This window comes from Mesoplodon mirus (genome assembly GCF_964341445.2).
Source record: "Mesoplodon mirus genome assembly, chromosome: 11".
In the NCBI taxonomy this organism is placed as follows: Eukaryota; Metazoa; Chordata; class Mammalia; order Artiodactyla; family Ziphiidae; genus Mesoplodon; species Mesoplodon mirus.
The window spans coordinates 62808916-62823643 of NC_138987.1; the positions used below are offsets into that span (position 1 = coordinate 62808916).

The following is a 14728-nucleotide window of genomic DNA, read 5'->3' on the forward strand; positions in this document are numbered from 1 at the left end:
TTACACTGCTCACTCTTTCGGGAACAATCCAACTTGCCTTGTCAGGCAGAAGCCTGTACCGGGTGACTTTCAAGGCTCTTTCTGATTCAGTGATTCTACAACTCCAGCTCTCAGAGGAAAGGTGGCTACATCCTTGCTTCTAAACTCCTTCTGCCACATTGTGGATTTTAGCGGGTAGGTGCCAAGGGTTTAGAGGAGGTGAGGAAACAGAATCTAAGAGGACATTTCACTTACAGGTGTTGCAGTTGAGGCAGTCTAAACATCTTGGGTGGGAGAGCTGAGATTCGGTTCCTGTTCAGCTTCAGCACCACGAGTGTGTTGGCCAAACTGTCAAAATACCCAGGTTCCATGGATGTCACTCGGTTGCTGTTGATATACCTGTTGAAAGTCTGAAGATGAGCTTCTCTTTCTGGTTCTTTGGGAAGTTAAAGTGCATGTATTCTCTGTATATAAAAGACTCTCCAGAGAACCTACCCATCACTTGTAACAATGGACACTTAAAATAATTAACTCTTGGGCTTCCTTGGTGGTGCAGTGGTTGAGAGTCCGCCTGTCAATGCAGGGGACACGGCTTCGTGCCCCGGTCCAGGAAGATCCCACATGCCGCGGAGCAGCTGGGCCCGTGAGCCATGGCCGCTGGGCCTGCGCGTCTGGAGCCTGTGCTCCACAACAGGAGGGGCCGCAGCAGTGAGAGGCCCACGTATCACACACACACACACACAAAAATTAACTCTTTAGGCCCTTGCAGGCCAATATCGAGTATGATTCACACATACCTCTGGGGGAAAAAGTGACTAAAATATTTGAAGATAACAAACATTACCCAATTTTTGTGAAATTCATTTATTAATGAAATACACCAGGCATTTAATTTTGATTATTTTTTTACAGAAGCACTTGGTTTTTCTATAACAGTCAAAGGATGTCTCAATTTTTGTAATCCAATAGTGTAAGAATAAAATGAAGATTGTGGTTATTCAGGCTTACAGAAAATTACCAGTCAATAAGAAAGTTACATTTTTGATCCATCAGCAGTAAGAAATGGTCAGAGTTCTGGTCCCTATCTTAAAGTTGTTTCCTTTTTTAATGTAGCACAAAATTTTCATCACAGGTGAAAACCGTTAAAAACAACTTGACTTACAGATATTTGAGCTGCAGGGGTGGAAGTGCAGTTTTAAGCTCTGAAATATTATTGCCACTCAGGTCCAAAGTTTCGAGGGATTGAAACTGTCTCAGATGTTCAGGTAATATTTCCACAATTTTGTTTCCAGCTCTGGATTTAAAGAATAGCACAGATAACAGGGTTAATGGTACAACAATCTGAAAGGTGAAAAATATTTTCTATTTCTAACTCGTTCTTCAGAAATTTGGAAAACTGATTGTTCTACACAGCACGTTAAAAAGTTAAACAGCAACTCTTTAGTCACTTTAATGTTGCATTAAATAATGAATCATAATTTTAGAATTATGAAAAGCTTTCCTATATAAATCTGGGTGTGTTTAACAGCTGTGGTTATCGAAATGCAATGCACTTAAACTGATTTTTCTTTCTGTTATTTTGTTAACAGTCTTTCTTCCTTATCATTTTATGAAATGACTAGCACCAAGTTGGCATTCCAGGCACTGGTGTGTTCGTTCCCTGTTCTTTCTTCTTGAGTCCTAATTCATTTCTAATTCTTCTCTTGGAAAGCATACACACTACAGGTGCCAATGAACTTAAAATACTCATCAGATTGGGCTTTTTAAAAGCCATCCTAGAGAAATCTCTTTTTCTTTGGAAATAGCAAGTTTCAATGCATTGCCATAGTCTTCAAAACCAGTGGATATGCTCCAAGGCCTTGAATATTATAAAAATAAGAGCACACCAGTCTAAATAATCTCTGGGAGCAATTAGATTTTTTAAAAGTTTGACATTAACTATCTTAAACACCAGACCATGATGTCCAATATTGTAGTCACATGTGGCTCTTTATACTTAAATTAAAATTAAATGTTAAAGTTCAGTTCCTTAGTCATAGTAGCCACATGTCAGATCCTGAATAGGTGCCTGGTATCTGTCAAATGGGCCAGTACACATACACAACATCTGCACTATCGTGGAAAGCTCTACTGGTGAGCACTATACTAGACCACGAATGAAAAAAGATAAACAAAATAAAACAAAAAGAGGCCAAGTCAAAGCTTTTAGAAGGTCATCAATACAACAGTTTCCAAGGGGGAGATTCAGCATTAAACAACAATCTTGCTAGAAAACAGGAACCAAACTGATGTGCAAGCCATCTTAATTGTCATATTAGACCAGGTAGCTTGGACTTTTTAGACCATTATTAGGCAGGGGAAAAATGACATGTCAAGGGAGAAAGGCTGGGATGATGGCAGAGTTCACCTACAAAGCAGGGTCTTCGCTTTACAGCTCAAGGAACAATGAAACAATCGAAGGCTCTAAGTAGAACTCTGTATGTCATATAAGTCACGTACTGCCATTTTTAGGTAAACCCTCACTTAAGGGGAAAACTTAGAAAGATATTTCATATGTGTATCTTTCTTACCAATAACTGCATTTGTATAGTGTTTTGAGTTCATTAAGTTCTTTTGCCTTATTGTAACTCTCAGGCCTCTCACCATCACAGAAGGTTCCTGAGTTAGGAGCACCTCTTATGTGTTTTCACAAGATCCTCTGCTGTGTGTGACACAGCACTTTTTACGCTGTTGGTCTTTTCTGTCATACTGTGAGCTCCTTTAAAGCAGGGCTATATATCTATCCCTGTCTTGGAATGTATATGGAATCTAATAACGCTGAGGGCATTGGATGCCAAGCCCTATGCTACGCATTTTTCATATATTATGCCATTTAATTAAAATAACATTTCTCTGCTGTTTAAATTAGGAAACTAGAGCTTTTAACCTAACTAGTCCAAGCACTCCCCCCAGGCCACCTCACAGAGTAAGTCCCTATTGGTCCCAAAGCAATCCCTGAAGGCTGTTTCATAGAACACAGTTTCAAACATTCAAACAACTTAATTTGGGCAATTAAGTTCTTACTTTCTAGAGGTGAAGATGCACCTCCAGAAAGTCTCGCAACTTCCCACTCTTGCAAAAATGCTGAGCTACCGGTTCCAAACTGCTGTGGGAATCCACACCAGCTCACTGAGCCGTCATCATGCCAACACTAAGGATGCCCTGGAAACTGAGTTCCCCCCAGTCTGTGCTTGCACCTCAGGAGGAAAAGAGGGTCACCAAGAGTTTGCATGTGTTTGGCACCCAACAGTGTAGAAGACCAGCTTCCTGAATGTGTGCAAATGCCAGGTGCTGCTTTCCCCAGTAAGTGGAGAAACCAGGTTGTACATTTTAAATCTATTTCAGTAACAATGAACTAACAAAACTTCTCAAAATATTGTGAAAAATCTTCCCTATGTTACTTCTAAGGACTGTCGGGGAATCGTCTTTTTTGACCCAAGTCATCCAAAAATCTAACCCCATTTTTAAAGTAATCCTATACAAGGTAACAAGCAGGGGTGATGTATACCCTAACAGCTGAACTCTGTGATAATAGTAAGGTTAAAGAAGGGGGGGCGGTTAGCAGTCCCATGTACAAGTCACAACTATCAAGCCCCTCAGATTCCCATGAAGTTTTACAGACTTTGTTTAGAGACAAGTCAGCCATGACCTCTGATTCTGACCATTTCCCACATCTGGATTCCTCAGTGTGTAAACCCTTGATCTAGCTGTGAGGTACAGGGTAATGCAAGTGAGACAATTAGTCAATTTCTACATCCTGGAGATGGATTCAGTCCAAGAGACAAGCCACAGGGCCTCAGGGTCAGGGTGTGTGGGTTAAAGGAAACCACACTTTAGGGGACAAAAATGTTCTCTTAAAAACACAACCCAAATGTTTGCATTACCAGGAAGCCCCCCCCAACAAGCAGCAGAGTAACTCTGAAGCACCCCCCCTCTCATCTCCTTCCCTCTCCGTCCGGTCCGCAGCACTGCCGCCCATCAAATTCTGCATCTGGTTTTGGTCCCCAGGTTGTCTGGGGCTAGCTAGTACAGCTACGCTTGCATTTAACAACAAGAAGAAACAGCCATGGGTTTTCTCAATAAATGGAGCAAACTGGTTTCTGGTGGGAGGGAGAGGGAGACCCACAGGTGTCTATCACGTTGCTCAAATAAGGCTACAAGTTAGATAACAGGCCATACAATCTTTGGTTTGTGTATTCATTTGTTTATAAGGTAATTATGAACAAGGTATTAAAACTGCCAATTACTTGAGTGACGAATAAAATTTTCCTTGCGGTTAAAGTATGCTCCAGCCAAAGCAAGCAATTTCCTGAGCTGCACACCTCCTAAATTGCAGTGTGAAAGTGCTCAGTTATAAACGGAGCCTGCACAGTGCGTCTTTGTCAGCACTGCTTCCCAGCACAAAAATCCCTTACAACTGCCGGGATAATGGTCCCTGTATCACAAAATTTTAACTCTGTTCTAATGGAACTGAATTAAATCCAAATACCTGTTTCATATTAGCTCTCAGACTAACTGGCAAATAACCACCTAATATGTACGAGTTTAAAAAAAAAAGAAAAAAAAAACTTGCTTTATGTCAAACAAGAAGGGTTTAAAAAAAAGACAACTACCTTAAAAAACTAGATGAAAAAATCTTTTTATCACCTAAAACCCTCAAAATAAACATACTTCATAATAGAGTGGGTCACAAGTAACCACTTCTAGGAGACAAAGATTCAATTCAACTCCAGCTTCAATTTTTCTCCAAATATGGATAAATGCCAAAATTGATGAACATATTAAAGCACTGCAGTGAATTAATATTTTTGGCAGGAAATGTGCAATGCTTCAACAAAAAACAAAACAAAACAAAACAATCTTTTTCCATTACTTAAGTTAATGTGGAAATGTCATCTTTCCATTGTTCAAAAATCTGTACTCTGAGCATAGGAAGGCGTTTCAGCCTTGTGCAAATCCATCTTAACGACCTCGAATATTTTGGTCATCTATGTTTGTTGATAGTACAAGGCGTTCCATGGTCAAATCATTGCTGAGGTCAAGTATAACCAGTCCCTTATAGACAAACAGAGACTTGGGGGCCTGGTCAGCTGGAATGCAGATGGTTCCCTCAGGCATCTCAGAGGCCATGGGAATAACAGGAGGCCCAGGTATGTCAGCCTTGGCTTCTCAGGCCCAACAATAATGGTTTCACTTCGTTGCTAATTTCACCTTTCAGCCTTTGCCAAATACCTTTAAGCAGAAGCAAACCCGACTTACGATATTTACATGATGATATTTGCTCTGAGAGTCCTGAAGATCTGACAACGAACAAGATGGATATGGTCCCTGACCTCGCAGCACTGAAATTCTAGTGGGGGAGAACAGGCAGGCAAAAGGGAGTGGACACAAGAGGGATAAGTGGAGGAAGAAAGGACAGTCTCCTAGGAAGTGATGGTAGCACAGGGAGATCAGCTCGGTGCTTTGTGACCACCTAGAGGGGTGGGATAGGGAGGGTGGGAGGGAGGGAGATGCAAGAAGGAAGAGATATGGGGACATACGTATATGTATAACTGATTCACTTTGTTATAAAGCAGAAACTAACCCACCATTGTAAAGCAATTATACTCCAATAAAGATGTTAAAAAAAAAAAAAAGTGATGGGAGGGGTGTGGGCATCAGCAAAACTTCCCGTGGGCAAGGAGGAGTCTAGAGTTCCAAGCAGAAGCAAGTGAGAGCAAGGCAAGGCTTCTTTCCCTTGAGGAAATGAGTGGAAACTGGAGAAAGAGGAAGTTGACGAGTGAGGTGCTGGGAGGAGAACAGAGTAGGTCAAGTGGAACCCTGTAAACCATGTTAGGCATTTGGCCTTTGTCTCAAGATCAAGTAGAGGGAGGAGGACAGTGGATTTCGAACGGTGGGGTGACAATATACTTTGTGCATTTTGAAAAGACTGCTCTGGCAGCCGTGGGGAGAAAGACTGGGTGGGGGACAGGCAAGAGGAGGTCCAGAGGACAGAGGAGGGATGGAGGGACAATGGCGACGGTCTGCCTGGACACCCGTTTTGGGGGTGAAGCCCCGTTCTTCCTCTGGTTTCCAGGGCACAGGCCGTGCTTTCCCCCTCCCCTGACATACAGGCTCAGGTTTTCAGCTCTGCAGCCTCTGGACACTGGGACCCAGTTCAGCACTACTGGAGTTCCCATCCACACTACTCACTACCCCTGTGTTCTGTCTGCTTGTACGAGAGGCCCTCTAAAGCAGGGGGTCCCCTTCGAAAGCAGAGTAGGGTCCTCTCTTGCTCAGGTGTGAGATGCTGCTGACCAGAATAGCCCAGTTCTGGCATTTTCATGTCTGTAGTCACTAGGAACATGGACAAATGTGTTATTCTTATATATAAGAAATGTGTGCATTTGTTCTGATACTCGGAACACCTGCAATAAATGGAAACCCGGACTAGATTAATAACAGTAAAATATAATCTATGAGGTTATTGACCACTTGGTACGATGATGATTGGTTCTTTGTGACTCACTGTGATCTCCAGAAAGCATGACAGTCTCAAAAGAACTTCATGCACACCTAAGTGGATATAAATGGTATGAGTTTATTTCTGGAGTCAGAGGAGAGAGTCCCAGAGTGGAATATTCTTTGTGAGGAACCAGAATATCAGGTTTTTTCGCATTGGAATTCCTGCAACCAATTAAAGTGTAGCTTCTTGGTGAATAAGAAATATCTGTCAATAGTTTCAGGTGTCTCCTACCTACTGCACAACATAAAGGCAGCTGAAGGCTTTGCAGCTTCATGTGTAAAGACGTGCAAACTTGGCTATTTAGAGAAGGTATGCGTGTGTGGCATTTTCCTTTTAGAGAGGGTATGTGCAGTGAAATTTAATCTGAAACCATTTTTTTAACATGTTGCAATGCCCCCCTTTCTTAGAATGCGTTACTCTGACCACATCCCTGAAATCCAATTCAGTGACTGCAGCCAAATAATTGCTGAATCCGTGGTCACTCCATACAACCATAGAGCAAGCACATTAACTGTACTGACTGGGACAGTTGGCCTGGCCCTAAGGAAGTACTGATTGCTATATATAACTTGTAAGCAACTGGTTTAACACCATTTATAAAGGTATTACAAGTTGGTAAAGAAAACACGACATTTTGCAAACACATTAAAGATCACTTATATTTCCAACAATAACTCCTCTCCCCTCCCTACCCCCACCTCCCCACCAAAAAAAAGCTTCCTTGAAAACTACCTTGGCTGGAATAACTAACACCCCATAATATTAGGCTTCTTTTAGCAGAGAGACCGAGCAAGCCAAGAACCTCTCCCATGCAGATAAAAATAAACTGTCTCTGCTCGTCTTTTTTTTTTTTTTTCTAAAAAGATAATTAAGAAGTTTCATTAAAAGAACACATGTTTAGACTGGTCCACTGGTCCTGTGGCATCTAAGGATAAAGCCAACTGAGGAAGCTTCTGCAAGGAGAAAGATTCTTGATGAAGAAGCAGTTATATTAAGCAGCAAAGGAGCCACCGTAAGGAGCAAAGAATCCGTTCTTTCAGCCAGAAGTCAGGTCAACATAAAATATAATTATCTTTTGGATCGTGAACATGATAAAGTTGCCCACAATGTTTTAAAATACAGAGATCCTTCAATAATCAGGGCCCTAGTTATGTGCCAATTATAATACATGTAAGCTTGAAAAAAGAAACATAAGTTGGAAACTCATTTACACCACATAAGAAACCTTTTTTGATCTCCAAATATAAATCCTATTTAGTCCTTTTATGTAAACAGAAATTTAAGGGTAGGTCCTAGAAGACAACGGGATCCTAAACAAGACACTTACTGAACAATTATTTTAATCTGAAATAATTGAATTATATACAATAAAAATTAACTCTACTTTTATTTAGTAAAATTAAAAAAATTTTCCCTACCTCTCTTTTGAGGCAGGGTCTTCCACAGCCATTTTCACAGGTCAAACCACTGCTATGGTTAAGCTGTGAGTCTGAGTCTCTCCACAAGTTTGTGATTTACTTGTGATTGAAGAAAATCTCTGATTCATATTTGGTTCCCCAAACTCAGGATTAAATGAATGGATTCAAGATGCTGAAGTGACCAAATAGTCTTAATTAGTCTTGAAACTCTAGATCAAGCTTTAGATTGGCCCATAAGGATGTACCTCAACCGTGGTTCAAGATGCATACATCCATCAGAAAGTGGCATGACTACCACAGCTGCCAGCCAGAAAAAGTAAACATAAAACTGGGATTCCATACATCAATCAACCTGTCAAAAGTAGGATCTCTTTGAAGCAGCAGTTCATACCACAGCTCCCCAGAAAGTAGATTTTGATTCTGTTCCCAGTTGTATGTCTTAATCTACCATACTTTGTAAACCTTGATTTTCTCACTGTCAATGGGAGGAAATGGAAGGAAATGTCCTCTTCCAGCTCTAAGGGGCTGTGGATTTGGATGACAATTCAGCAAATGACCAGATTTGCTGCAGAGGCTTCACATAATCATAATATAAAACTGCAGCCTCTTACAGATCCTGGCCTCACTTTTGGGGGATTTCTTTCCTAGGGGAGTCCCACTGCCTGGCTGCCCAGTCTTCCTTGGTTTACTACCTCATTTTCCTGGGGCATATCCTCCATGAGCTTTCTAAGAAACCATCTGTAGAGGTACGTTTTTTTTTTTTTTTTTCATACTTGGAAATGTCCTTATGGGATTGACAGTTGGGCGTGTACCGAGCTGAGATTAGAAACCATGTTCCTTAGGGTTTTGAAGACTGTTTCACCCTATCACAACACTCAAGGATGTAAGTTTGAGGAGCCAGCGGCCATTCTGCTTCTCAACTCCAGTGTTTCTTAAATTGCAACAGGCATCAGAACTGGGGGTGGGGGGCTTCTTGGAGCACAGATTGTTGAGCCCCACACTGGGGGTTTCCGTCTCAGTAGGCCTGGGTGCGACCTGAGAATCTGCATTTCTACCAAGTTCCCAGGTGCTGCTGATGCTCACACTGGGGAGGGGAGAACCACTATTTATCCTTACAGGTGACCTGCTTTGTATTTTATTTTTCCTCCTCTCAGAGCTTCTCTTTAACCCTGATGTTCTAAAAGAGTAATGTCCCTCAGTGTAGGTTTTTTTTTTTTTTTTTTCCATTTGCTGGCACTCAGTAGGGTCTTTCAACCTAGAAATGTGTGTTCTGTGGCTCTGGGAAATTTTTTTGCCTCTTTGATAATTTCCTCTTTTCTATTTCCATAGATGTCTCTGCATGGAATTCCAATTAGATTTCCAAGTTGATCCCCTACTTTTCTTATTTTTTCCTCTCCATTTTTCCAACTTTTTATCTTTTGGTTCTTCTTTCTGAGAGCTTTGCAACTGTCTTCCAACACTTTTATTACCTTCTTAAAGTGTCTGTTTTATATATATATATATTTTTTGTTGTTGTGGTTGTTTTGGCTGCGTTGGGTGTTCGTTTCTGCGCGTGGGCTTTTCTCTAGTTGCAGCGAGCGGGGGCTGGGCTACTCTTCGTTGTGGTGCGCGGGCTTCTCATTGCAGTCGCTTCTCTTGTTGTGAAGCACGGGCTCTAGGCGTGCGGGCTCAGTAGTTGTGGTGCACGGGCTTAGTGGCTCTGCGGCATGTGGGATCTTCCCGGACCAGGGCTCGAACCCCTGTCCGCTGCACCGTCAGGCAGATTCTTAACCACTGCGCCACCAGGGAAGTCCCTGTTATTATATTTTTAACTTTTAAGAGTCCCTTTCTTATTTTCTGAAATATTCCTTTTATTATTATTATTTACTACTCTATTCTTATTTTGCGGATATAACATCTCTCTTCTCTCTAGAGATATTAAGTTGTTTTGAAGTTCCCTTCTCCTTCCATTGTCTCTGATTCCCTCTTCCTATGTATTTCAGACTCTGACTTTATTCTTACAAACCCTTTCAAGAGACAGTGATCACTGGCTATCCACTCATATTTAGTAAAAAGCAGCCCCAGAAAGCTTGCTGAGGGCTGTGAGGTAAGGACTTGCTGACTGGTGAGTCTCACCACAGGTGGTCTGTTTCATGATGGATCCACATGCATCTGTCTGATCGCTCAGATCCTCCAACCTCCAGGCTGGTGGGGATAAGCTTGACTGCTAGTGTCTGGGAAGGTGAGCAGGAACATAAGCTGAGGGGAGGACTGTCACCCTCATATTCAGATCAGACTTAATTTCCTTGACTGCAGAAGATGCTGCCCTCAATCCCCACCCCTTGCCCAGCTGGGCCTGTGCCCCAAATTCCAGAGACTTCGTTTCAACTCTCTAGAGAATAAACTTCTAGTTTTCTGCCTCCATCAAGGAGGGTCGGTCACTGGGCCTTAAGTTTTGGAGGGGGAACCTGGAGGTCTGCTTCTAATAAAAGAGTTTTCACCAATCCCCCATTTTCAGTCCTGCTCTGCATCCCTATCTTTACCGACTTTGAATTCCTGAAGCATCCTGAGCTTCTGCAGCAAAAAAACGTTTGCTTCTTTTGGGATTCACTCCACTCTCTCTAAATCATTTACAACTTGTGTGCTTGCTTGAAAGATTTTAATGAAATCTTTCATTTGGACTGTCTCCTCTCCTGTTTTCTCTTTGTTCCTGTCTGTGTGCACTTTAGTCCTTTATTTTCATTTTAAGGGGGTTCTAGGATGGAGCAGAGTGAAACAAATGTGCTCAGTCCACCATGCCTTATAGGACGTCTTTAATGGGAATCTGATCAGTGAATAAGACCAGTTTTTCTCTAAAAACCTTCCCTCACAAGTTATTGTAATTTTTTAAGTTGAAACATCATTCAACTTAGTCTAACAAAAAATTAGTCTATGTAAATTTTACCTTAAGATGACACTATGAACCAGAAAACATGGCATCATTATTCTGAACCTCAAATTAATAAACAGTTCTCATACAGGGGATTAACCCTGTATGAACACATCAGGCTAAATTAATGTCATTTTATTTTTCTGATATGGTCCACAGACCAATGGACTAGGAACATCACAAACACAGAATGTCTTGATCTCACCAAGTACTTAACTTGTCCTTGTGAATAAGACACAGAACATGCGGTGGTGATGATCACATAGACAAGTGAGTTTGCAACCCTAGTCTTTATTCAGAGACTGGCATGGACCTTTAGGGAAGATGCTAAGTGGTCTGCTACTGAGGCTGCCTGTGGCCTTGTGTTGTCAACGTTTGTATGAATATGAATAGAGATGTGAATAATCAAGTGCAACTCATCCATTAGATGATATGATCCCAAACCTCTCAATATACTAAAATGATGGTCTAGAAGAAACTAGAGAAATTATGCTGGGGAAAGGCAGTGTTTTGAATTTTTAGTCAATTATTTTAAAAGGCCTATTTGGAAGCAATTCGTGCGAGAATGACAATAGACTTGGGGATCTCGGCTGACCGCAACTTGGTATGTGCCAATAATACAACATGGTCCTTAAAAAGCTAACATAATGTTATGCTTCATTAACATCCCGTATTCTGGTCAAGAGACACAGTCCACCATATTCTGCATTAGACCACATCTCAATATCTTGCTCTGGGCACTGGAGTTTAGTGTCATGCTAAAGGACGAGTGTGACAGGAGGACTTTCAGAGTCTAGACCTGCACTGTCCAGCATAATAGCCACCGGCCACATGTGGCTCTTTAAATTTAAATGCAATTTAAAATTTAATTCCTCCATCACACCAGCCACATTTCATGTGTTCAATCCCCATGTGTCCAGCGGCTACCTCAGTGGACTGCACACATTTCCATTATCACAGAAAGCTCTACTGGACCGCACTGGTCTAGACCCCACATCGTATAGAAAATGGGAACTGGAACTTGAGCCAGGAGAAGAGAAAGCTTTAAGAATACCTTACAGGTTAAGACTTGTCAGTATTATGTTATGATGCGGAAAATAGACTGAAGTTGTTCTCCCCGGTGCACAGACCTAGGACAATAGGCAGAAACTACAGAAAGGCAGAGCCCAGCTTAACAGATAAAGAGTCCCAGCAATTAGAACTATTCCAAATGGAACAGCTCCTCATTCAGGAGTGAGCTTTTGTCCCCGCAAGGGCTCAAGGGGAGGTTGCATAACCTCTCTTCCAGAGAGCTCTCTTCAGTGAGAAATGCCTCTTCCAATTCAAAGTTACAAGGATTTCATGCAGACACTCAAAACTAACACGACATGGGTTCTGACCAGTTATATAATATAGTAAGCCATTTCTAATTCCCTTCACCCTTTTCTTGATACTTGTATGAGGACAGAGGTGAGGAAGTGAAAGCAAGACTGACAGGAGGAGGAGAATAAGAGAAAAGAGGGATTTATACGATGAACTGATGACTGTCCTGATTCTGTAAACATGCATTCATCTTTAAAGAGTACTGCCCTCTATTCCCAGGCCAATACCTTATGCAGGATGACATGGCCACTGGTGATGAAGTACAAAAGCATCTTATTTTTTTCAAAAAAAATTATGCTCGTTTTGATTCTAACTCTTTATGTTTGTTTTGTTATAAAAAATTTAAAATGGTTTGTGCATTGTAAAACTGACAGTCCAAGAATGTATACCATGTTTATCCTGTGCTGAATGGTACTTGCAGTGAATATTACCTTAATATTTCATGCTGCCTTCAGCCTCAGTCTAGAGACTGCTCTATCTACCAGCTAAAGCTTTCTGGAGAGGAAGGGAGACAGCCAGGCAGGTGACTTTAAGTGCTAGAAAGGAGGTGCTAATATTTATAACTGTCTTTTCTTTCATGTTTTGAATTTAGTACTTAAGCAACTTGCAGCCAGACAGAGAAGGGGAGGTGCTGGTTAGAGCCCTGTTTCATTGTTCTGGTCTCTCTAACCAACAACTAGATCCCATACCTCTAGGCTAGGGAGGACAGCACAGACAGTAAAAGAAGGGAGAGAAGGAGGAAAAGTAACTAGGCCAGGACGGAGACACATGTTGAATCTTGCCTCCCAGTCATGAAAAGCAACTGCTGTAACGTTATTGTTTTGTCTGTCTTGGAAGCACAAGCCTCATAAGCAGAGAGAAGTCTCTGGCAGGAGCTGTATTTGATACTTCAAAGCAGCCAGCAAAAGGCTAATGTGAAGTTGAGGGAAAGGATGAGAAAATGCTGTAGGTTCAGGATAAACACTGGTAAAACAGGAGTTCTTGTGGCAAGTTATACTGGAAGGTCAAGTTCGAGGGACTGTGGGTCAATTTTATGGACTCCAAGAGCCATCATTGAAGAAAGGTGCCCAATGGGTCACCAAGTCAAATCTAAGAATGTTGCCACCTTGGAACAAAGTTTTATTAATGAAAATAATTTTAAGTGTGTACAGAGAGGCAGGAACAAAAAGTTTAACTGACTAATCTCTTCTGCAATTAACTATGTATTAATTTGGACTGGGAAACTGACTCAGTCATCATTTAGCAAACATGGACTGAGTGGCCACCATATGTCAGGCGCTGAGCTACATGACAGAGTTACAACGGGGACAAAAACAGACATGATCTCAGCTTTTATAAAGTTTCATTCTGGTGGTGGAAGTGGACATTAAAGAATCACAAATATACAACTGAAAATGGGATTGCATTTATGATAACAACATAGACATTGTAAATAAAGGAGATTTGAAAATGTGTAAGTCTGACCTAGCAAAAGCTGGGGAAGGGTGAGTATTCTAGGCAAAGGGACTTGAGGCAGGAACAAGCTGGCACATTCCTAGAAGTCAGGAATGATTCTAGAGAAGGCTAACAGGAAAAGAGGACTCAGGTCACGCAGAGAATTGTCTATCTTGAGAAGGATTTTTGCTCCTGATCTAAGAGCAATGGGAAATTCTGGAAGGGTTTAAAGAGCCATGACACGATCACAAATTTATGTTTCAAATACAGCCACTGTAACTTGAGAATTCAAAAACCTAGCAAATGTGTATTTTGGGGACCAGTTTATAATTAAATGTGAAGGTAAACTTAGAGAGTATTACATATACGGCCCTGTGTACAGTGAGCTCTCTTATGTGCAAATCACATATACACATTTTAACATCCAATAAAAGATTACAACTTATCATATTAAGGTGTTTATGTGTTTGTTCTGTAAGACTTGGGCTTCATGAGCTTACTGATATTAAACACAGTAATGTCTGGCTTGCTTGTACTGGTGAAGGTGGTGGCCCTCGAATGCAATGCCCTTCACATAGGAAGACACTAGTCCATGTATCCTCATCTGTAGAGCACACAGTTGGGGATGAATTTTTCAGTTAAGGTGGTCAAATTCCTTGGGCTCGTCTACACCCACATGTGGGTAAAGATGGGATACAGTTTGTGTCCACTTCATCAGAACCCTGATTCCCCAGAAACTTAAGTTGTCATTTTGAGTGAAGCGTCTCCCTAATTTCCTTAATTTACATGATAAACTGGTGACTGCTTTTCAAATACTGATTTATATAGGCTTTGGTTTAAAAAAAAAAAACCTTTGTTTTTACCTTTGAGCTTTACCTCATGGTTATAAAATTACTTAGCTATACCATCACTTGAGAACATATAAAAATGCTTGCCTTTCCCACATGCAGCTTTATTTCTGAGCTGTGAGCTATTACAATAACAATGTATTTTAAAAGTTATAAGCAGAATTTGGTGAATCATTTAAATAAATTCTGTGCCGAGCAACCAGGCAATAGCCTCTTAAGTCTCCCAAACTGATTT

At 41.3% G+C, this 14728-nt stretch overlaps 1 protein-coding gene across 1 annotated transcript in view; it reads right to left on the reverse strand.

Annotated features, from left to right (window-relative positions):
* LRIG3 (leucine rich repeats and immunoglobulin like domains 3) overlaps window positions 1–14728 on the reverse strand; it is a 46886-nt gene that overhangs the window by 18576 nt on the left and 13582 nt on the right. Inside the window, exons 4-5 of the mRNA XM_082634742.1 lie at window positions 1142–1273; window positions 235–378 (exon numbers count right to left, since the gene is read on the reverse strand). Coding sequence (XP_082490868.1) covers window positions 235–378; window positions 1142–1273 — 276 coding nt within the window. The remainder of the gene's footprint in view (window positions 1–234; window positions 379–1141; window positions 1274–14728) is intronic.